Genomic DNA, 26,143 nt, shown 5'->3' on the forward strand with positions numbered 1-26,143 from the left:
GAAATATTCAGTGAAAAAAATGTGTTATAAATACTTAAAACATGGCCTTCATAATCAGTTGTCAGTTGTCAATGCTACTAATATGCAGGAGATGAAATTGTGAAAGGGGAAAGACAGGACAGTTAACGAAGTATTGCATATTGTTAAGTAATGTCAAAGTTCAATATTAGAGGGGCTAATGGTAAAATTTATTATGCTTAATTTACCTGTTCATAAAACTCATTGACTATACCATCTGTCCATTGTAAATGAAGTTCTTTACATTTAGCTGGACCATTGATGTCAGCCAACTTTATGCACATTTGACAAACCAATAAACGATCATTTTCATTAGTCCAATCTATGCCAACATCATCATTCGCCTGTATGAGACAAAGAGAAAATTTGTTTTGCCTCAGTGAAACAATATTAAACAACATTCTAGAACAGAACAAAAGATGCTGAGCATCTATCTGCAGATCAGTCATTCTCTCCCATGCAATGGCTCAGCAAATTTATGAAAAGATCCCTCGATTTCATGGATGTGAGGACTCTTTCCACAACTTCCTAGAGGATCTTTGTGTTTGGCTACCATAAAGGAAAATAAAAACATTTTCTGGTATTTGAAGCACATGTAGACAGTACATCTCCAAGCTTATGCTTAAAGACTTTCCAGTTTGGTAACATTTGTAAGCCAGTGCCTCACAAGGTTTACATATGAGAATCCATGGTCACTTCCATAACATGTTAAAGCAGTGAAGCAAGACATTAGTGGAAGCAGATTATTTAAAATACCTTTAGTTGTTTGCTCAATTACGAATGTAGTAGAAAAAAATTTAAAGGGTAAAATAATGAACAATTGATCAAATATAGTTACTTAATGAATTATGTTGAAATTCCCCAAGCATTATTTCAAAGTAATTGTTATACTTTATTCAGAACTGTTACAAAGGAAAGTAGATAAATTATGTGAAGTTTTTGAGTTAACATTTGAGACCTTTATATCAGGTCTAGCAAAATTTATCTTTGGTCTTTGAGTGTGTTTGAATAGCAAATATTTTAATAGATATTTAAAATAGGTTAAAATGTCAAATTAAAACAAGTATGCCAAAGGAAACCACATGGAAATATTTCTTATGGAATTAGAGAACACAATGCAATTCGTGTAAGGGGTCAAGTATAATATTTACATAGTCAGTACTACAGCATCTCAATTATTCTTAGCTTCTCTATTTGGAATGTCTCTGTATTACTCTACTTTTACAAACAACATACAGATATTAGTAATTAAATATGCTTCTTTTCTGACAGCTTTCAGTCTGACCACAAAATGAAGACTGGTACAATTCTAGTTACCTTGGCATTGAATTTGGCTACAAAATCAAAATGTTTCTTCAGGTCAGTGGCCAAAATTGCTTCAATGACGAGAAAACGGAAATGCTTAAATTCCACATGGTCAAGGTTGACTAAAAAGTTATACTCTGGCTGGGACATGAAGAGATTCCAGGCAGCAGCTGCATGATGATTCTCTAAAACTGAACGGTCATTATACAGCACCGCCTAGAAGGGAAAAAAAAGAGTTACAGAGTGTAGTTCTCAGTTGAATAATGTTAAGCCACCATTGAATGGTATTAAAATTATGTAATTTACGGTGATTTCAGAAATGGTTTGTTTTCTCATAAACAAATGTTTATAATTGATAGAACACAGTAAATACCCTATTATGAAATTCTTACTAAATTCTTAATTCTTAATGTTGACCTAGTACTTTCCTTCATCCCTATTCCCCATGTAAAATTTTTATTTCAAGTAAAATATGGAAGGAAATGGCATTAGACCCTCTTTTGTGGACTATGTCTATAACCTCTCCCAGCACTTAGTTTTCCAAACAGACTTTCAAGAATCCTATGACACCTCAGGTTGCAAGAGGGACCTACTGGGGAAGAAAATTATCATCATGTAGAACAAGTGAAATATTTTGATTAGCTTTGGCTAGGCTTCAAAGTGTTATATTGATAAGTTTTGTTTTTACGTCACTGTCATGTCTGGCTATAGCTCTTTCCTATGAATTCTCCCTTGAAATAAAAAAAAGTATGAAAATTGCCCCGCAGTTTTTCTACATACAACATTCTGCACCATTTTTTCTGCCCCCCATCTCTACTAAACAGAAAGAAGTTTCCTTTATTTTTCTCTTTTAATGGGTCAAGATTGGGCATTCCATGTACTGAGGATTCAGTATTGCTTTAGTATTGTCTTCATTTATAATACTGTATCCACTGCATGTATTTTTCCTAACTTTGCTTACCTCTCTCAAAGTCATTTTATAAAGTCTTGCTATGTTTCTTTGAATTCTTATTTTTATCATTTTTATAGCACAATAACATTACATTCATACAGTTTGTTCAGCTATTTTATAATCAATGGCTCCCCAACTTGTTTCTAGTTTTAAGCTACTACAAGTAGTATATAGGAATAGGGACTAGACCTGTGATTTCATTAATGTTGGAATTCCTGGATGAGGATACTCTCTCTACCAGTACAGGTTAATTGATACCTTCTCTAAAATTTAAAGCATTAAATAATTATCTAGGACACTTAGCAGTTAAGTGAATTGTCTACAGTCACACAACCCTGAGGTGTTAGGGGCAAGATTTAAAACCAGGTCTTTCTGACTGTAAGGACAATACTCTACCTACTATTCCTTCTGCTTTTCTTTGTGGTATAGAAGTGGAAGGCATCTTGTTCCTACTTGTCCTCATCTATACAAAATCTGTATGACAGTCATCTATGTACAATTAAAGGTATTCTCTATAAGGAGATTAGTAGGGAACAAGCAGCCTTTCACTCATGATGTTCAACAATGGACTATATCTTTACCACTTCAAAAGTAATTGAAAGATTTTGAGAATATAAGATCCCATTGTGTTTATTCTTTGTTGATTATGAAAAAGTGATTTGATATGCTACAATACATTGCCCTACATATTCTTAAAATAGTGTCTCCCATTCATATATCAAAATTATTTCTCAAAAATATAACAGAAATAATCTGATTTAATAACTATATTATTTTAAACATGGGATGTCATAAAATAGAGATTTTATGTCCACCAAAGGTAATTGCCACCATAACCAAGAAGATCTAGTACTAAGTCCGTGAGGAAGAGAGATTCTCTGTGTATGATGAAGTCCTCACAATACTTATCTTTGTGGATGATGTGCTGATTGCATCAATCATTGGAATAATGCAGTCTCCAGTAACAGTTCTGTAATCATTCATATGTGTTTAGCTTGGTAATCCACACAAGAAAGTCAAAGTAGATAAAGACTTTTTACTGTCCAGATCACAATATGTACCTAAATGGGCACCCTATAGACATCTATTAGTATGAATACATACAAGATAGGCAGTAGAGAAGGATGATGAATTGGGCCCAGAATCAGAGAAAGGGTGGATTAGAATGCCTTTGGGAAACTACAAAGTTCTTTTAATGAACTCTACCTTCCCATGAAAATGAAGGCCCTTCTTCTTAATAACAACATTCTTCTGGTGTTAGTATATGACATTGAGACATGAACTATAACAAGCACCAATGAATTAAAAATTAATACCTAATAGAAGGCAATGGAGAGATGGTAGAATAGATAAGGGTAGAATGAGACATATTATAAATGAGGAAGTCCAAAGAACAGGAATTAAAGGTGTCATCAAGGAATTATTAAAAATAAAAGAAAGGCTGGTTTTATGGTGAACATGAGAGATGACATGATGGCAGGAAATTTACTTCATTGTTACCCCAATGATGTTGGGAAAACATGATGAAGGCCTGCAGCAGGATGGGTGGACCCTCTGTAGTGAATTAAAAGAGGACATGGACAAGAGTGACACAGGATAAGTCTCAATCTGAGTCATTAGAAGGGACTCTAAAATAGTGACATCATAGATCCATTCAAGGGTTACATGGAATTCTTTATATGCTTCAGATATTCACTAAAATTTTATAAATATGAGAAAGGAGTAACATAAAATTATAGATTTTGAGCTGCAAGGAACCTTAGAAGTCATGAAGATCAACCTCTTCATTTTATATATGAAGAAAATCAAACCTAAAGAGAAATTAAAAGACTTTTTCAGGGTCAACCAGCTAAGAAGTGTCTAAGATGCAATTAGAACCTGAGTTTTCCTGAGTTCAAGTCCAATGTTCTATTTACTACAACTTTTGACAATTACTAATGTTCTTGTTTGCCTTTTGAAGTTATTACTACAATTTGACTTTTTATTTTATTTTTTATGTCTTTTCCTCCCTGAGAGACCTTAAAAAGTTGTCCTTCAATGCTTTCAAAATTATATTGCCTAAGCAAGAATTTCCTTAATATGTACATGGCCTGAACCAGTAATTCTCAAATCCACCCCATTTGTCCTCCTTCAGGTAGTACTTTAGGACCTGAAGGTTTAGGGTTCAAATGAAGTGATTTCTCCATTGTCAATAATGAAAACAGTATTTTGTACAAATGTTGACAAATTTTTTTTTGTGTTGTGTGTATTTGGTATCCTTCAAGTTTTACCCATGAAAGTTCTTGGGATGTTGTGGTTCATTTCTGCTCTGAATACTTGTTTTCACATGCAGTACTATTCATTATCTTAAAAGGTCATATGCTTATTATGTTCTGCCATCCTCTACCACAACATTTTACAAATTAGTTTATATTCTAAGCCAGAGTTGTTCTTGGCTGCTCTCTCTTTTTCAGCTTGGCAAGGAAATCAAGTGCTTTCTGGCCAACACAATTTCTGAGATCTTATGGTTTCCTTGTTGTGGCAACTGTTTTAAATCAGTTCAATTTCATGAGGAAATGATGATAATCAAAGTCAAAATCTATGTCACTTCCCATTTCCCATTTTTTAGGTATCAGATCCTTGTTTGACTAGGTCAGGTTGAAACTGATGCCATTTTCAGTCTTCTCAACTTCAGGTTTTCTTCTAATTTCATATTTATTCTGACCTCTGTTCTAATTAGTTGATTGTCTAGATGACTACACAGAGCTAGCTAAATTTAATGTGATTTCTACATTAAAAACTAGTTGTTTCATATTTGTTTAGATAAAGTGAATTTATCTTTGTGTGTGTGATAGTGTTTGGTATTTGCCATATCTTTTGGCTTTCAACACTATGAGGCTCCTGAGCAGTCTATAAATCTTTCATTCTTTCATTTATTAAATCTGAGTCATAATTTCAAACATATTGTTTTGCCACTGTCCTGTGTCTACATTTGCATTAAATTCACTGACTTCAAAATATCTGTAGTCTTGGTTTGAAGGCTCTTCTTAAGGTCTTCATAATAGTTCTTAAATCTTTACCTTTTGCAATGTTTTCATTGCCTTTGAATGCATGGTAAAAGAGACTACTAATTCCTCTGTCACTCAGTGGAGAGCCCATGAGAGAGCCATTCTTTCATTTAAGTGCGACTTCCTTTTGTCTTCTGATTTTCTTATGCACCTAGCTCTTATATTAAAAGGAACTAGTCACTTCCACACCCCAATTAGGTATCCACATAGAAGTGATTGGTTTACTGGAAGAGTCGTTGTAGTTATTCTTTTACATTATTACATACTTCCAGAAACCATGAGGGTCTTCCCCCCCTGGATTGTTTTCTTTTTATTTATTTATTTATTTTTTAGTTTTCAACATTCACTTCCACAAGATTTTGAGTTCCAAATTTTCTCCCCATCTCATACCTCTCCCTACCCCAAGATAGCATGCATTCTGTATGCCCCTTCCCCTAATCTGCCCTCCCTTCTATTTCTCCCCCCTTCTCTTATCCCTTTGCCCTTCTATTTTCTCTTGTCCCCTTTCACCCTATTTTCCTGAAGTGTAAGAGGTTTCCATAACCAATTGAATGTATATATCATTCCCTCCTTAAGCCAAAACTGATGAGAATAAGATTCACTCATTCCCTCTCACCTTACCCTGTTTCCCCTCCACTGTAAAAATCTTTTCTTGTCTGTTTCATGTGAGATTCCCCAATGAGATACCCCATTCTACCTCTCCCTTTCCCCTTCTCCCAGTATAATCCTCTCTCACTCCTTAATTTTATTCTCCAGATATCACCCCTTCATTTTCAACTCACTCTGTGCCCTCTATCTATCTATCTATCTATCTATCCATCCATCTATCCACATACATACATATAATTTTTTCCCTCCAACTACCCTAATACTGACAAAGGTCTCATGAGTTGCAAATATCATCTTTCCAGGAAGCAATGTAAACAATTCGACCTTAATAAGTCTCTTATGACTTCTTTTTCCTGTTTACCTCTTCCTGTTTCACTTGTGTCTTGTATTTAAAAGTCAAATTTTCCATTCAGCTCTGGTCTTTTCATTGAGAATGCTTGAAAGTCACCTATTTCACTGAATGACCATTTTTTACCCTGAAGGATTATACTCACTTTTGCTGGGTAGGTGATTCTTAGTTGTAATGCTATCTCCTTTGCCTTCTGGAATATTATATCCATGCCCTCTGGTCCCTTAATGTAGAAGTTGCTAAATCTTGTGTTATCCTGATTGGGTTTCCACAATACTTGAATTGTTTCTCTCTGGCTGCTTGCAATATTTTCTCCTTGACCTGGCAACTCTGGAATTTGGCTACAATATTCCTAGGAGTTTTCCTTTGGGAGTCTCTTTCAGGAGGTGATTGGTGGATTCTTTCAATTTCTATTTTGCCCTCTGGTTCTAAAATATCAGGACAGTTTTCCTTGATAATTCCTTGAAAGATGATGTCTAGGCTCTTTTTTTGATTATGACTTTCAGATAGTCCAATAATTTTTAAATTGTCTCTCCTAGATCTATTTTTCAGGTCAGCTGTTTTTCCAATGAGGTATTTCACATTGTTTTCTATTTTTTAATTTTTCTGGATTAGTTTTATAGTGTCTTGATTTCTCATAAAATCACTAGCTTCCAATTGCTCCATTATAATTTTTAAGGAAGTATTTTCTTCAGTAAGCTTTTGGACTTCCTTTTCCATTTGGCCAATTTTGCTTTTTAGGGCATACTTCTCCTCACTGGCTTTTTGGACCTCTTTAGCCATTTGAGTTAGGCTATTTTTTAAGATATCATTTTCTTCAGTATTTTTTGGGTCTCCTTTAGCAAGCTGTTGACTTGTTTTTCATGATTTTCTTGCATCACTCTCATTTCTCTTCCCAGTTTTTCCTCTACTTCTCTTACTAGTTTCTCAAAATTCTTTTGGAACTCTTCCATGGCCTGGAACTGATTCATATTTTTCATGGAGGCTTTGGATGTGGGAGCTTTGATTTTGTTGTCTTCTTCTGGTTGTATGTTTTGATCTTCTTTGTTACCAAAGTAACATTCTATGGTCTGACTTTTTTTGTGCTGTTTTCTCATGATCCCAGCCAATTATTTGAGTTATAGATTTTTTTGTTAGGGTAGGGATATGTTTGCAGTGTGCAGTGTACTGTCCCAAACTTCAGGGGTTTTGTGCAGCTGTTTTCAGAGATACTTTTCATTTCTTCCAAGGTAGTATGATAAGGGGCGAGGTGTTTACTCCTTTTCTGGCCTGTACTCTGGTCTATGAGTGACCACAAGCATTCTTTTCTGCCTTGGAACTGTGAGGAGGATTTCCTCTCCACCACCACTACAAGCTCAACCATGCCAGTGCTCCTCCTTGCTCCTGACTGCCACCCAGAACTGTGACCCAGATCTAAGCATAGCAAAGCAAAAAGATCCTGCACCAGCAGTGAGATCCCTGCAATCCCCCTCTGGTCAACCACTTGATTCCCCCTCAGTCTGTGGGCTGAAAGCTCCAGAAGCAGTCACCACCCTGGGCCAAGCTCAGGGACTGGGGCTGGGATAGCACCTCTCTCTCTCACCACAGATACATACTTTTCCCACTGACCTTCTGAGTTGTCTTTGGTGTTCATGGGTTGAGAAATCAGAAAACTACCACAGCAGCCAGCAATTCAGTCCTCTGAGGTTCACTGAGGCCTGTCTTGCCTGTGTGCCCATGCCAAACTGTGCTCCTCTCCTACCCGGTGCGATATAAGTTTCCAATCAACCATCCAGGCTGTCTTGGTCTGTAAATTTGTTTCACTCTGTCTTTTTGTGGATTCTGCTGCTTTAGAATTTGTTTATAGCCATTTTATACAGGAGGGGTTTGAGGGAGAACTCAAGCAAGTCACTGCTTTTACTCCGCCATCTTGGTTCTACCCCCTCGATTGATTTCTTTTTTGACTAAGCAAAAGAAGCCATTCTCTACCTTATTTCTTACCTAGCCTTAATCACTAAATGAGGCATTACCTCAGTCAAACTGAGACCTGGGAAAGACCTTAACTTAAAAAAGCCAAGGTCTCCCTCTACATCCAAGACCATCTCCAGTCCTCATGATCTATACCTTGCCACTGGACCCACACACTTCAAAAGGACAAAGTAAGGCTGGTGACTTTGCAAAGCCCTCCCTCACTTAAATCCAATTTACTTGCATGTCATGGCATTACCTCCCTGATGTCATGGTCCTCTTCAAGAATAAAGAACAAACAACAACCTACTGCCATTTATAGAATGACAGAATATAACTAGAAGACATTTTAAAATTCAGTGAGAGAAGATGTCAACTGTCCAGACAGCAGATGGAGATTTCTGTCTTGCATAAGCAGAGCAACAGAGAAATCCTCAGCTTTCCTTGCTAATAGTTTCATGCTTAAGATTGTAAAGAGGTAAGTAGAAATATTTCAGACTGCATTCTGACTAAAAAGGAAATGGTGCAGCTGGGTGGATAGAGTGCTGGACTTGAAATCAGAAGACTTGAGTTCCAAATTTGAAATAAGACACTTAGTAGCTGTATGACCCTAGACAAATCACTCTACCTCTCTCAGCTTCTGTTTCCTTGTCTGCAAAATGAGGATAACAACATATCTACCCTTTGAGGTTTGTTGTGAGTACCAAATAAGATAATATAGGTAAAGTGCTTTGCAAATCTCAAAGAACTACACACAAACACACACACACACACCTATGTGTGTGTGTGTGTGTGTGTGTATTATATATATACTAGAGTGTTGATGTTAATGATGATAATTGATGAAACTGATTTTGATCAGTAAAGAAAGATTGATGGTAAAAATAAGAAAATCAGGGAATCTTGGAATTAAATGACTATACTAAATTAGAGTTAATTGTACATAAAAAAGTAATCATTAAGCATTTTCTAACACATACTCTCAACTTTAGAAAAGTACATTCAAAATTTAGAAAAAAGACAGGCAGGATTCTAAAGCACAAGATTTTATATGACTAGGCATCTCATGAGTGATGAATGAACTTGAGAGTCAGATTTGACAACACTGATCACAAATTATTCCAATGAGGAAGAATGGAGAAATTACTTAAGAGGTGAATGAGACTGCACAAGGAATTTCAATTTCAAAAGTGAAATATATATTTGTGCACATGTGTGTGTATTATGTATGTATGTATATACATATATAATATAGAAGGAAAAGTAACTAAGGATATAAATAAACATATAAATTTTTGTGTAGATAGATAATCTATCAGTTTCATAGAGTCATGAGGATCAAATGAGGCTATACACACACAGGAAAGAGAGAGAGGGGGAAGGGAAGAGAGAGAGGCAGAGAGAGAGAGAGACAGAAAGAGAGACAGAGAGAGAGAGTTAGTTAGTAGATAGCCAAAATAGGAGGTATGGATTTAAGTTGCAGACAGGCAAGACTTCAGATTGAAATCAGGGGTGGGGGTAGGGGAAAATCAGCTAACAACTGTCAAAAAAGGAATGTGCTGCCTTTGAAGGAGGGAGTTCCTGATAAACTTGAAATATTCAAATGGGATTTGGATGAACAGGAGTATTGTAGAGAAGATTCTTCTTCATCGGATATGGATTAGATTAGATGATTTAAGATCTCTTCCAACTGGAAGCTTCTAGAATTCAATCAGCACAATTCAGTCATTTTCCAGACAAGGAAAGTAAGGTTTAGAGATATAAAATGGCTACCTTCTCAATAACAGTGTTAAGTTCATATAGCTAGTTAATGGCAGATGCCAGAGCAAAACCCAAGTCTCTCAGTTCAGGGCTCTCTCACCATGAGCTTGAGAAATAATTTGTTATAAGGAAAATTTTAATTGAATTTTGAATACTTGTTTAGCTGTTCAAAGGCACTTACAAAAGAAATGGAGAACCTTATTCCTGCCCTCAAAAAGTTTATACTCTGCTAGGGGACTCAATAAAATAAGAACTAAAGTCACGATAGAAATAAGCAGAAAAACTAGCTATAAGAAACTGATGTAGATGTGAAGGGCAAAATACCCACTTATAGAAGGAAACTCTAATGGCATGTGAGAGATACATTGAAGGAAGGCAAGTTAGGAGGCAGAGGAAGACCAATGGAGGATATTTTGGTCCTGATCAACATATGAAGATAATAATGCCCAACTGTCAGTTTGTTTCCTTGGAAACTTTCCCTTTTGGTGAGACAAGGCTCTTTCTTCATTGAGCAGATATCTCACTTGCATCTAAAGAGCTCATTCACTTACGTGTATTTTTTTTTGGCATATTCTAACCTACATAACTTCAATTTCTCTTTGCTTGGATAAATAGTTTACTCACTATTCACTATCTGTGATGGACTTTTGTATAATTGGAATTGGGCAGGAAGGAATTAAATCTGTGAATGTAAACTTAGAGTAACCCTTGCCTCACAAGAGGGACCATGGAAGTGGAGTATTTTTTGAACCAAAATTATGCCCCTAAGATCAGGAATATTTAGGAGACCAACAGATAAAATTCCAGGATAGTACTCTTCTCAGAGATTGAAGGAAAGAGTGGCCAGTGTCATGACCCTTCTTTGCTCTCAAGTCAGGAATCATAGTCTCCTTTGGATAGAGGCAAAGTTCCAGAGATGTGTATCAATTTCTCTCAAAAGCCACATGTATAAAACCCACATAGACATGTATGTATGTGTATATATATATATGTATATATATATAGGCACACATACAATTTACATATAATTAATTTTGAAAGAAGTTATTCTGAATGAGGATTTTTTAGAAGGAAAACATAGATCTTACAATACATAAGAAAGATAATAGAAGAAGTTTGGCATAATGGATAGATTTTTTATACTTGGAGGCAGGAAGACATGGGTTCAAATTTCACTATAAACATTTACCAATTTTGTGATTATAGACAAGTCAATTAATCCCTATGTGTCTCAGACAATTCTCTAAAACTATGTTAGAGATGAACTGCAAACTATAACTTAAATACACAACAGAGAAAAGAAAAAGAAACAAATTATATACCTAAAAAATTTAAGCAAATAGAAAATAAGAAAAAAGGCATGTCATGTGCACAGAAGGGAGGATTCGCAATATATAGTAATAAATTTCCATTTCAAGAAAGTCTATATAATAAATACTATGCATTGTGTTGAAAGCTGTCTACCTTTTCTTTGCTTCCTTGTAAGATTTCTTTTGTTCTCTGCTGTGCGCTTTTTACTTTGTTTTTTTCCCTCCCTTTCTTGCACCACCCCAGAAGGCTACAATTAAATGTGGATATATTTATATATAAATATAGATATATACATACACATAAACATATATATGTACATAAATACATATATAGACACGTACTTTCCCTAACAAATTCTACTGCTTATCTTTGTTTTTGTTTGTGCATATCTCTTATTTCCTATCCCTCCTGACTTTTCTACTTTACTTCTCCCCACTACCTTGCCCTCCTATTACTTAACCTATGCCCCCTCCAAGGATCCTTCCCCAATCTTCCCATTTTCATAAATCTAAATACCCTTTTATACCTTTCTTTGACCTATTCCCTCACCCTCCCCTCTAAAGATCCCTCCCTGATCCTCTCCCTCTCCCTATCCCTTTAGCATTTTATTTCTTTCTGAATTTAGAAGACTTTTATATTCTTCTAGATATATATGTATTGTTCTCTCTTGAACCTATTCTCAATGAAAGTAGGTTTCCAGAACTAACAGCCCTCATCCCCCATCTAATTCCTCTATGTTGGTTCCTCCTCTGTCACCTCATTTGTAAGATAATTATTATTTTTAGCTATTCCTAAATTGTTTTACTTCATAAAGTCATATCATACTCAGGTCTACCCCAATCTTCCTTATGAACTATCCAGTTACTAACAACAATCTTAGATATATGTTTTACATTTTACATACATAAAAGGTAAACAGTCTGTTGTTATTGAGTCCCTTGTAATTAATCTTTGGTATGTGCCACATAGTTCTCTTGGCTCTTGTATATCAAATCTTTTATTAAGTTCAAGTTGTTGTTTTTTTTTAACAAAATTCTGAAAGTCTGAGAGTTCATTAAATACCCTTTTTTTTCATTCATGATTATGCTTAGCTTTGCTGGGTATGATATTTTCAGCTAGAAAGTCAGTTCTTTTGTTCTTTAATACACAGAGTTCCAAGATCTGTGGTCTTTTATGCTAGGTCTTGTTTGATTCTAATTGTGGCACCCACTATATTTAAATTGTTTTTTTTTCTTGTTGCTTGTAATATTTCATCCTTGAGCTATGGGTTTCAGGATTTGACTATAATATTCCTGTGGGTTTTCCTCATAGGATCTCCTTTAGGTGATGATCAGTGGATTTTTTCTATTTCTACTTTCCCCTCTTGTTCTAATGCTTCAGGAAATTTTTCTTTAACTATTTAATGTATTATTTTATCAATCTAATCTTCTTTGAAAGGCACTTCTGAGAACTGTTGACCTAAAAAAGAATCCCACATGCCTTTAAGATTTATTTGGACTTTATATTCTTCATTGGAAGGGAATTGAATAACTAAAAAGGAACATGAAATACGGACAGCTGCATGTGCTCATCCATGAAACTTTCATTTGAAAGTAAGTATATTCACATGAAAAACAAATTTTAACCACTGTAAAACAAAACAGTCAGATTTGATAACTGATAATATTTCTTCCAGCTATATAGGGTAACATGATCTTTCTGTATAATCATAGCATATGAGATTACTACTACAGACAGTGAAAATATTGTGGTGAATATTAACCTGGTACCCAAGACAAATAGGCAACATTATACGAACAAATATTCAAAAGAATCTCTAATATGATGTAATTATTCTACTTTTGAGGCAGACATTTACCTGAGGTGCACTAGTTGCAACCAGAAAAGCATTTGTCCTTCCTGGATGATCATAATCATGCATGGCTGCAGCCACATAGAGAGCCATCAGCTCTAGGGCAGGGATATTGCCAGCCAGGCATCCATATTTATCATCAGCTGCTGAATACATTTTTGAAAATACATATCCCATGTGTCCATGTGTGATTCCACTATCAGAATCTGAGAAGAGATATTTAAAATGGCATCATTTAAATGTCATCATTCAGTGCACACATACATACACACACAAAAATGATAGCATTTGTCTTTGCTCTGATTTTGAACCACCAATCTAATCTGGCTCTTAACACCCAAACCTAGAGTCCTTAAATACACAAATAATAGTAAATTTTGAATTTTGCTTAGTCTTTCAACTAAGATGCAAACTACTTGTAAGAGAGAACAAACCTGAATCACTTGCTGATCCATGGTCATTAATCACAGTGGAGAGGCCTGGAATAGGCTGAGTAGTAAGATACCAAACAGCATGTAAAACATCAGTGGCATGGACTCTGTTGTGATCTGTAAAAGAAAAACAAAAAGGTACACTTATCTTATTGTATCTGCAACCAGAACAAATGAATCTATGTTGACCTAATGCTGTTTTTGTCCAAGGACCAAGAGTGACATCTGCTGGATAAATAATTCAAGTCTAATTAAAAATCAACCAACATAAAATGGACAAATGCATTGATTAGTGGAACATTATTTTATATTATCTATAGCAACAAAAATGACTGGTGCTCACAGTACTTATTATAAGGGTAGATATAAAAATGTCTATTGACAGACAAGAGTCCAAGTACATAAGTAATCTATGAATGTAGGACCATATCTGAAACTATGACTGAACAGAACTTTCATTCTTTTTGTTTACATGTTCCTACAGAGAACACAGATTAGGAAAAAAATATAAAAATACATTAAATGCTACAGTTAAGTCATAAAACCATAGGACTTAGGGCCAGATGGGCCTTTGAAATTATCTAGTCCAATAGCTTCCTTTATTTGATTTTATTTTAATAGGTGAGAAAAATGAAATTCTGAAAGAAGACATGACTTTTCTACTTTCATAAGACCTTTCCTGGCCACCACTCTTTACAAATGCTCAGAACAAAGGGTCAACACATGACTTTGGGAGCATGGAAGGCTCCTCCAGAAGAGTACTCCAAATTAAGCACAATGAGACAGAGGATTGACATACATATTTAAGATTATTGTTTGCTTATTTAAGGGTTTTTTTGTTTGCTTATTTTAATAGAAAAACTTAAGGACCCAGGATTCCTTACTTTGATATGCCCCACATGAATTTGTACTATTTAGTCACTTTTCCATGCTAAAATTGATTTTTTCACTCAATTTCCCTATCAAAATCTACTTATGTTACATACCATCCCAAGGTACTCTGTAACTATCTATCATAATAGAAACACCTGAAAACTAACCTATGTTTAGTTATTAATCTTTAATAATCAGTGTATTATCAATAAATATTATTAATAATATTTGTCATTTCAAGTTTAAAGCTCTGCACAACATTTTATATATGTGACTTCATCTGATCCTCACAATAACTCAGTGAAGTAGGTAGTACATTATTATCTCCACTTATAAAAATAAAAACTAAGGCCACGAAACTACTGTAGGCAACCTGCTCAGGGTCAACGATTAGTAAATGGCAAGGTGAAGACTTGAATTTAATTTTAGGGTTCTTTTTTTGTTTTGTTTTGTTTTTTTGGCTAGGCAATGGGGTTAAGTGACTTGTCCAGGGTCACGCAGCTAGTAAGTGTCATGTGTCTGAGGCCGAATTTGAACTCAGGTCCTCCTGAATCCAGGGCTGATGCTCTATCCACTTCACCACCTAGCTGCCCCCTGATTTTCCCAATTTATTATAGATGGTGGAATGAGGTGGAAGTCACCTTGCATTATATCACAGGAACTGGTTTTAGTTCAATTTTCTGATTTCACCATAAGTCCATCTTGAGGCCAGAATATCCTAACTCTAGACTTATATCTTCACATCCTCCACCCACCTTTCACACTGGATATCCCATGGAGTTAAGACATACTCCAACCTTTTCTCCTAGGACAGAATGCAGTTATTAATGTCTTAATGCTTCTTATGCAATAGGCTATTTCCTAAACCTGGGATGGAGTCCCTCTTTACCTCTGCCTTTCTTAGGATCTTCCTTTCTGAGAATGATTCTTTTGAGTAAGCAAACTAGGGCATCTTTTGCCTCAATTCTTACCTAGCCTTAAATCACTGAATGGGTGTTGCCTCTGACAAACTGAAACCTGGGAAGGACCTTAGCTTAAAAAGGCCAAGGTCCCACTGCATCCAGGGACATCTCCAGTCATCTTGACCTATGTTTTGACACAGGATTCAGATGACTCTGGAGGACACAGTGGGGCTGATGTCTTTGCACAGCCTTGCCTCACTTAAATTCAATTCACTTGCAAATCGAGATATCATCCTCCTGATGTCATTGGTCCTCTTTGAGAATGAAGAACCACCAGCAACAATTACATTAAAAGTGAAGCCCTAGCTTGGAGAAGATATTATCCACTCCTATTGAATGAAACCTTTTGCCTCTTGCCTGTTGTACCTACCCTAATTTACTTAAGAATATAGCTCAGTGTAAAATACCTCTTTGGTAAAACAACTGACCTGGAAAATAGATCCAGGAAAGACAAATTAAAAACTATTGGTCTAACTGAAAACCATGATGAAAAAAAGGGCCTGGACAACATCCTTTAGGAAATCATCAAAGAAAACTGCCCTGAGGTCCTAGGACCAGAGGGTAAATTAGTCATTGAAAGAATCCACCAATCACTCCTGAAAGAGAACCCAAATTGCAAATGCCAAGGAATATAGTAGCTAAATCAGAAAATTATGAGATCAAAGAGAAAATACTGCAAGCAGCCAGAAAGAAACAATTTAAATATCATGGAACCAGTCAGGATTACACAGGACCTTGCAGATTCTACATTGAGAGATCAGAGGGCATGGAATATAATATTCTATGAGGCAAAGGAGCTTGGATTACAACCAAGGATGAACTCCCCAGCAAAACTGAGCATAATCTTTCAGAGGAGGAGATGGATATTCAATAAAATAGGGGACTTCCAAAGCTTCCTGATGAAAAGACCAGAGCTCAACAGAAAATTTGACCTTCAAATACAAGACTCAAGAGAGGCATAAAAAGGTAAGCAGGAAAGAAACAACAACCACCACCACAACATATTATTATTATTAATAAGGGCAAACTATTTACATCTCTACAAAGGAAGATGACATTTTTAACTCTTAAAAACTGTAATGACATTATGACATTTAAAAAGGGCATACTTAGACAGAGGGTGTGTGTTTAAGTTGACTTTGATGTGATGGTAAAAAATCTTATTAAGTGATAAAAATGGATTGTACTGGGAGAAGAAGGAGGAGACAGACAAGGATAAATTATATCAATGAAAACGTACAAAAACCAAATACAGTAGAGGGAAAGAAGGAAGGGGGATGAGCATTGTTTAAACCTTACTCTCATCAGATTTAGTTCAAAGAGGGAATAGAATAAACAGTTAGGTATAGGCATCTAACTTACCCTATAAGAAGTAGAAAGGGTAAAGGGAAAAGAAAAGGGTAGGGGGCAGACTGAGGGAGGTGGTGGTCGAAAGTAAAACTCTGCTGAGGAGGGAAAGAGAAAAAGGAGAGAAAAAAGCACAAATGGGGGGGATAGTATAGAGAGGAAATCACAGATAGTAATCATAACTGTGAATGTGAATGGGATGAACTCTCTCATAAAATGTAAATTGATAGCAGAGTGTATTAAAAATCATAATCCTACAATATGTTGTTTACAAAAAAACATATTTGAAGCAGAGGAATACACACGGAGTAAACGTAAAAGGCTGGAGCAAAATATATTATGCTTCAGCTAAAGTAAAAAAAAGCAAGGGTAGCAATCCTGATCTCAGACAAAGCAAAAGCAAAAATAGATCTAATTAAAAGAGATAAAGAAGGAAACAACATCCTGATAAAAGGTATCATAGATAATGAAGTAATACCATTATTAAACATATATGCACCAAGCAGTATAGTAGCCAAATTCTTAAAGAAGTTAAGGGAGATACAGGAAGAAATAGACAGCAAAACTATACTAGTTGCAGACCTCAACCTCCCCTCTCAGAACTAGATAAATCTGACCACAAAATAAACAAGAAAGAAATTAAGGAGAGCAATAGAATCTTAGAAATGTTAAATATGGTTGACCTCTGAAGAAAACTAAATGGGAACAGAAAGGGATATACATTTTTCCTCAGCAATACATGGCACCTACACAAAAAATTGACCTTGTACTAGGGCATAAAAACCTCACAATCCAATAGAGAAAGGCAGAAATATTAAATGCACCCTTTTCAGATCACTGTGTAATAAAAATTACATGTAATAAAGGACCATGGAAAAATGGACTAAAAATTAATTGGAAACTAAATAATCTAATCCTAAAGAATGAGAGAGTCAAACAGTAAATCAAAGAAACAATTAATAACTTCATCCAAGAGAATGACAATAATGAAACAACATACTAAAACTTATGGGATGCAGTGAAAGTGGTCCTTAGAAGAAGTTTTATATTTCTAAATATTCATATGAATAAAATAGAGAAAGAAGAGCTCAATGAATTGGGTATGCAATTAAAAAAGCTAGAAAGAATAACAAACTGAAAATCCTCAATTAAATACCAAATTAGAAATTCTGAAAACCAAAGGAGAGATTAATAAAATTTAAATTAAGAAAACTATTTAACTAATAAATAAAACTAAGAGCTGGTTATGAAAAAAAACAATAAAATAGATAAACCTTTGGTTAATTTGATTTAAAAGAAGAAAGAAGAAAACCAAATGGCCAGCATCACAAAGGAAAAGAGTGAATTCACCACCAATGAAGAGGAAATCAAAACAATAATTAGGAGCTACTTTGCCCAACTGTATGCCAATATATTTGACAATCTTAGTTAAATGGATGAATATTTACAAAACTCTCAGTTGCCCAGAATAACATGAGGAAAAAAATACTTAAACAACCCCATTTCAGAAAAAGAAATTTAACAAACTATCAATGAACTCCTTAAGAAAAAATCTCCATGGCCACATCTATTTACAAGAGAATTATATCAAATGTTTAAAGAACAACTCATTCTAATACTATATAAACTATTTGGGAAAATAAGTGAAGGAGTTCTACCAAATTCTTTTTATGACACAAATATGGTACTGATACCTAAACCAGGAAGAGCCAAAACAGAGAAAGAAAATTATAGACCAATTTTCCTAAAAATATAGAGGCAAAAATTTTAAATAAAATATTAGCAAACAGATTACAGCAACCTATCACAAAAATAATATACTTTGACCAGGTAGGATTTATACCAGGAATGCAGGGCTGGTTCATTATCAGGAAAAATATCAGCACAGTTGACCATATCAATAACAAAACTAACAGAAATCATATTATTATCTCAATAGATGCAGAAAAAGCATTTGACAAACTACAACACCCATTACTATTAAAAACACTAGAGAGCATAGGAATAAATGAAATCTTCCTTAAAATGACAGATAGCATCTATCAAAACTATCAGCAAGCATTATATGCAATGAGGATAAACTAGAAGCATTTGCAATAAGATTGGAGGTGAAACAAGGATGTCCATTATCACTACTGTTATTCAATATTGTGCAAGAAATGTTAGCGGTAACAATTAAGAGAAGAAAAAAATGAAGGAATTAGGATAGACAAAGAAGAAACAAAACTGTCACTCTTTGCAGATGATATGATGGTATATTTAGAAAATTCTAGAGAATCAAGTAAAAATTACTTGAAATAATGAATTCAGCAAAATTGCAGGCTATAAAATAAACCCACATGAATCATAGATGTTTCTATATATTACTAACAAAGCCCAGCAGCATGAAACAGAAAGAGAAATTCCATTTAAAATTACTGTAGACACTATAAAATATTTGGGAGTCTACCTGCCAAAACAAAACCAGGAACTATATGAACAAAATTGCAAAACACTTTTTACACAAATAAAGTCAGATCTAAATAATTGGGAAATTATCAGTTGCTCATGGTAGTGTGAGCTAATATAATAAAAATGACAATTCTGCCTAAATTAATTTATTTATTCAATACCATACCAATCAAACTACCAAAAATTATTTTACAGAGTTAGAGAGAACAATAACAAAATTCAGTTGGAAGAACAAAAAGACCAGAATATCAAAGGAACTAATGAAAAGAAATGCAAGGAAAGGTGGTCTATCTCTACATGATCTTAAATTGTATTATAAAGCAGCAATCATCAAAACAACTTGGTACTGGCTAAGAAATAGAGTGGTGGATCAGTGGAATAGGTTAAGTATGCAAGACACAACAGTCAATGACTATATTAATCTACTATTTAATAAAACCAAGGACTCCAACTTCAGGAATAAGAAATCACTATTTAGCAAAAACTTCTGGGAAAACTGGGAAAATGTATGGCAGAAACTGGGCATAGACCAATATCTTATACCCTATACCAAGTTAAAGTCAAAATGGGTACATGATTTAGATATAAAGACTGATATTATAAGCAAACTAGAAGAACAAGGAATAGTTTGTTTTTCAGATCTATGGACAAGGGAAGAATTTATAAACAAATAAGAGATAGAGAACATTATGAAATGCAAAATGAATAATTTTGATTACATTAAATTGAAAAATATTTGCACAAATAAAGCCAATGCATCCAAGATTAGGAGGGAAGCAGAAAACTGGAAAAGAATTTTTACAACCAGTGTCTCTGATAAAGGCCTTATTTCTGAAACATATAGTGAACTAAGTCAAATTTATAAGAATACAAGTTATTCCCCAATTGATAAATGGTCAAAGGATATGAATGAGCAGTTCTCCGAGGACGAAATTAAAGCTATCTATAGTCATGAAAAAATGTTCTAAATCACTATTGATCAGAGAAATGCAAATCAAAATGACTCTGAGGTACCACATCACACCTATCAGATTGGCTAACATAACAAAACAGGACAATGATAAATGTTGGAAAAGATGTGCGAAAATTGAAACACTTATACATTGTTGGTGGAGTTGTGAAATGATCCAATAAGTTGGAGAGCAATTTGGAACTATGCCCAAAGGGCTATAAAATTGTGCATATTTTTGACCCAGCAATACCACTTCTAGCTCTGTAATTCAAAAGGATCATAAAAGTGGGGAAAGGACCCACATGCACAAAAATGTTCATAGCAGATCTTTTTGTGGTGGCAAAGAATTGGAAATTGAGGGGATGCCCATCAACTGGGGAATGGCTGAACAAATTGTGGTATATAAATGTAATGGAATACTATTGTGCTATAAGATGTGATGAGCAGGCAGACTTCAAAAAAGAACTTGGAAAGACTTACATGAACTGATGCAGAGTGAAATGAGCAGAACCAGGAGAAAATTGCACACAGTAACAGCCACATTATGACATGACTGACTTTGATAGACTTGGCTCTTTACAACAATGCAAGAATCTAAGACAACTCCAAAAGACTCAAGATGGAAATTGCTATCCACACCCAGAGAAAGAATTATGGAGTCTGAATGCAGATGGAAGCATACTATTTGCTCTCCTTTTCCTTTGTTGTTTTGTTTTATTGCTTCATTCTTGTGGTTCCTCCCATTAGTTCTAATTTTTCTTTACATCATGACTAATTGGAAAATATGTTTAACATGAATGCATGTAGAGCCTACATCAGATTGTATGCCATCTTGTAGGGACGGGGGAAGAAATGGGAGGGGGAGATAATTTAAAACTCAAATTCTTGTGGAAGTTAATGTTGCAAACTAAAAATAAATTAAAAAAATTAAAAAACAAAATAAACAAAAAAAGAATATAGCTCAGTAATTTGGAACTATGCCCACTGGGCTATAAAACCATGTATATCCTTTGACCAAGCAATAGTACTACTATCCCAAAGAAATAAAAAAAGGAAAAGGACCTATATGTACAAAAATATTTAAAGCAGCTCTTTTAGTGGTGGCAAAGAATTGGAAATTCAGGGGATGTCCCTCAATTGGGGAATGGCTGAACATGTTGTTGCATATTTGTGATGGCATGTTATAAAAAAGGATGTGCTATGAGAAAGGATGAGTAGAATGCTCTCAGAAAATCTGGGAAGAATTGAACTGATGCAAAGTTAAATGAGCAGAACCAGAAAAACATTGTGTACAGTAAAAGCAATACTGTATGATGATGTACTGTGATTGTGATGATTGTCTCAGCAATACAATGATCCAAGACAGTTCTGGAGGACTTATGATAAAAGGTGCTATCCATCTCCAGAGAAAGAACTGGTGGAGCTTGAATGATTATTGAAGGTACTTTTGCTTTACTTTATTTTTTCCTGGGGTTTGTTGGTCTATTTTTTTTCTTTCATAGCATGACTTACATGGAAATATGTTTTGCATAACTACACATGTATAACCTATGTCAAATTGCTTGTCTTCTCAATGTGGGAAGAGGGAGAGAATTTGGAACTGAAAATTTGAAAAAAAATTGATTGTTTTTATATATTATTGGGAAAAAAAATTGAAAAAAAGAATATAGCTCAGTTTCATTCTTCCTGAGGTAAACTCCAACTCCTGCTACCTTCCTCCTCTCAAATTGCCCCTACCCTTTCCTCAAAATTCAGGGAGGGCATGAGATATGATAATATATTTTGCCCTCTCCTCTGAAACCCAGTCTAGGAGGGAGTTGATCTCTACTTTCCCATGATTCTTTGCTCTCTTCACTCATTGCCCAAGCAACTTTTTTTCTGGTACACATCCTCATTTATGTTTTGCATGTAAGGGAATGTAGGTTATATCCCATGAAATATAAATTCAACAACTTCTCCAACCCTCCTCCAATCTTTTTTAAACTTGGTATATCTCTTTGTCCCTATATGTTTTCTCTTAGGCATGAAACTATTGTGAAATTTCTTCTTTTTATATTTAAAAATTGCCTTGTCTTTTAAAATCTTTATCTTTACTGTTTTTTTTCTTTTTATAATTTTAATTATTTTACTTGGTCTATTTCTTGATCTTTTGAGGGGGCATGCAGTGATGAATCAGAGAAAAGCAATAACTCACTCTGCCATCTTGATCAAGGTTGATTCACTTATTTCTATATTGGTATTATATGTGCCATAGTCACTCCTTGCAATGCTTCATCTGCCCTCTCTGATAATCCATATTCATGATTCACCACAATTCTTCAAAAGTACTTTTGCACTTGCTTTCTACCACATGCATGTGTTTTAATATTACTTTGTAAATCAGATCCTCAGTTATTTTATGTAGCAATGCTGTTTCCGCAAATTGATTTTGAATAATTGAAGAGAAGTATAGTATCTTACTTGTTATTTTTTATGATGCCTACAACAGTTCTTTGTTCGACCTCACTCATATATCAGCTATGGATTGATTAGCCTGGTCAGCCTCCTTTATTTTTATCTTTCTCCCTTATGTATTTTTACTTTTTTATAAAATTAACCCAGATATAATCTTAAGCATAAAACTTTAAGAATTATTTTACAAAAGAAAAGGTTAAGCATAAAATCAATGGTTCTAATTTGTATAGTAATAATGTTCTATAGAAAATAATTCTGAAAGACTAAAACTCTGATTGATACAGGTACTAATCTACATATTTCTAAGAAAATACCCTACATCTAATCTATGAAATCATAACATTTGTAAGTGATGTTCTTGAAGAAAATACCCACATTTAGAGTTCCTTCTACAGATGAAATCACAGAGCCTTTACATATTCTTATACTGTTATTACTAAGGAATAAGCTAGCATGTTTTATCGTCTTTAATTATTCATAGTTTTAACCTTAATAGTTGGAAATTAAAAATCTTATTTTCCACTACCATAACTAGATGTACTTACAAGGAATATCCCGATATCCATTCTCCAGGGCATGAAAATAATTCATAAATTCCCTTACAGGAATTTTAAAAGTTTCAAAGAGTCCCATGTCTTCAAAAAGTCTGTATGATACCTAAAGAAAGGAAATCCAAAATGCTATAAAAATAATCTCATAGCACAGGTCTAAAATTAGAAATGGAAATGGGCATATCTCATCAAACACTTTAATTCATTGTTACCACAGGATCCATTAATAGGAACAATTTGGTTTTTGCTGGGTACCTATTATCTAGCTAGCATTGTTTGAAGCCCTGTGGGTTTCAAAAAAAAAAGGTCTAATACAGTCTCTGAATATAAGGAACTTCCAATCTATTCAGGGAGAATAGAAAGGCCACCATTAGTGAATAATACAGCGTCATTATTTGCTGACATAGCAAACTACTACATTGTGAATTTAGAGGAATGAATTGTCTATTTCTGTCTCACAGAGTCATAGCATCACAAATTAGGGATGGATCTAACATGTATCTGACCAAGGATTCCCTCTATAACATGCCAGCAAAAGCAGCAATCCAGTCTGTGGTCAAAGGCTTCTAGTGATGGGAACTCCTTACCTCTAGAAGTAACCCATTCAATTTTTGGATAGCTCTGACTGTTGAGAAATTTTTTCCTTATTTAACCTATGGCTCAGGGCCCTTCTACAAAGACTTGGGTCCTCATAGACCAGCTTCAATCCTAGAGTGGACCTTAAGGAAGATTGTATTCTCTCTATTGCTCATGTGTTATCCTTTGGCTCACCTCAGACAGCAAGCATGCTTTGAGGAAGCTAAGCAAGCAATCCTCTTTCCAGCAGACTCACTATCTGGATAAATCAACTGACTTTGCCATCTATCTAGAACACATACAGGAAATATATTGCAATGTTCTTTCCCCAAGAAATATTGTTGAGTCAGGAAATCTTTCTCTAGGAGTCCTGTTTACCCAAACTCTCTAACTTTTGAACTTGGGATTACTGAATTCATATTTACCTATGAGACAGCCTTGAAAGCTGGGGTGCCTTTCTTAAGTCCAGTGGTGATGTACATGTCTGCTTATTTTGTGAGCCTCTGGAGAAGGTCTTTCAGTATCTCTGATATTATTTCTTTAGCTTGAAAAAAATTTGCTCTCTGGTTCTCCCTCTCAAGCCACGTACAAGCATGTGGAACTCCCACATGCCTCTGCCTTAGGGAAGCCACTTCTATTTTCTGGAGGGGAGTAAGGATTCCCACCCCATCAACTACCTTCCCAGGACCAGGTCTATTCTACTGAATAATGGTATTTCAGTGTGTTTACATGGGTATATATATACATGTGTATATTTAGTATCTTTGCCAAGAAAACCCCAAATGGAGTCATGAAGAGTCAGACACAACTGAAAAAAAATTGAACACTCTCATATATATATTCAATTTTGGATCAAAAACCGATTTCGTAAAGTTCCATCTTTACATTCTAACATCTCAAACTTAAAATATCTCAAACAGAACTCATCATCTTCCTCCATCCCCCCCCCAAAAAAACACCTTGTCCTTTCTGCCAAATGTCCCTATTTTTTATTGGTAGCTTCATCCTTCTAGTTCAGTATTGAAATCTTGAAACCATCTCTGATGTTCCCCTCTTTTTCACCCTCCACATCCAATTAGAGCCCATGTTCTAGATTCTACCTCCTCATCTGCTTACCTTCACCCCCTCACCTGTCCAGTCCATTCAACACACAACTGTCAAAATGTCACCCCCCCAATACAGCTCTTGAACATGCCACTTCACTATAAAAAAATTAATGACTTTCTATTGCATATAGGATAAAATACAAAATCTTTAGTCTTATATTTAATGGCTTCCACAATCTGGCTCCAGTCTATCTCCCTTGCCATCCTGGATTATTTGACTTTTCCCTGATTTCATCATACATTGCTTTTATGAGTCATACAAGCCATCATCTGTGCCTTCAATGTACTTCCTTCTTAGTGTAACTAGTTGAAATCCTTCTCTTCCTACAATATTCCACTTAGGATTTAAATCCTCTAGGAACCCTTCCCTGACATTCTCAGTATTTTCTTTTACCTTATTTTCCTAAGTCAATGTGTCTGAATTTCTCCTTTATTCCTATCATATTCTACTTGGTAGCATATTTGTTTGTGTAAAACTGTATATTCTTCTTCTTTGAGCAAACTTTTATCTTGAATGCAGAGATCATTTGTATAAATATATTTTTTAATATTTCAGAACTTAACAAACACCAAAAGAAGTCATTTCCATATACAAAGTAGAAAAAAGAATTGTACATGCAACTGCAAATCCCTATAACAAATAGCTTACTTTTCCATTTAAATATGTAATATATTTAGCAATTGATTTTAAAGATTTTCCCACATGCTTGTCATTGTTTTCTTCTACTCTTTCTTCTGTTCTCTTTTGTGCTTTAAAAAAATGATTCATATTTATGGCAAGAGGGTAGGGAACCAAGATGAAAGAATAGGGGCAGCCACCCAGCTGAATTCTTCCAACATTCCTCTCCAAAATGTTAAAATAACACCTCAAATCAAATTTTGGAGTGGCAGAGCCAACAAAAGGTCAGGGTAAGACATTATCCCAGTCTAAGAAAACTTATGAAGTTGGCAGGAAAAGTCTATGACACCAGGGTCCTGAGTCCACACATGTATAAGAGGTAACAGCAGCCATAGCAGCAGCAGCAGTTGCTTCAGGAGCTCTCATCTTACAAATGATAAGGGGATTGGATAACTGGTCAGAAAGAGAATATAGGGGACCCTTTGCAGGCAATGGGTACAGCTGGTGCTGATTGGCAATTCTATTGCCCATCCATAGTTACGGGTCATAGTTCCAGAGTAGAGAGGAGAGCTATTGGTTGGTTACATGGGAGCAGAGAACTCTGGTCACAGCTATAAGGCAAAGTAGAGTACTAGTGCTTATGGCTGCAAGGCTTGTGGCTGTAAAGACA

The 26,143-nt window shown here is 35.0% G+C and overlaps 1 protein-coding gene across 1 annotated transcript in view; it reads right to left on the reverse strand.

The window, feature by feature from the left end:
• PDE3A (phosphodiesterase 3A) overlaps window positions 1-26,143 on the reverse strand; it is a 373,613-nt gene that overhangs the window by 14,752 nt on the left and 332,718 nt on the right. The window contains exons 10-14 of the mRNA XM_027838672.1: window positions 23,167-23,278; window positions 13,586-13,699; window positions 13,158-13,357; window positions 1,336-1,539; window positions 207-362 (exon numbers count right to left, since the gene is read on the reverse strand). Coding sequence (XP_027694473.1) covers window positions 207-362; window positions 1,336-1,539; window positions 13,158-13,357; window positions 13,586-13,699; window positions 23,167-23,278 — 786 coding nt within the window. The remainder of the gene's footprint in view (window positions 1-206; window positions 363-1,335; window positions 1,540-13,157; window positions 13,358-13,585; window positions 13,700-23,166; window positions 23,279-26,143) is intronic.

This window comes from Vombatus ursinus, unplaced genomic scaffold (assembly GCF_900497805.2).
Source record: "Vombatus ursinus unplaced genomic scaffold, bare-nosed wombat genome assembly UNPS02014830.1, whole genome shotgun sequence".
Classification (NCBI taxonomy): domain Eukaryota; kingdom Metazoa; phylum Chordata; class Mammalia; order Diprotodontia; family Vombatidae; genus Vombatus; species Vombatus ursinus.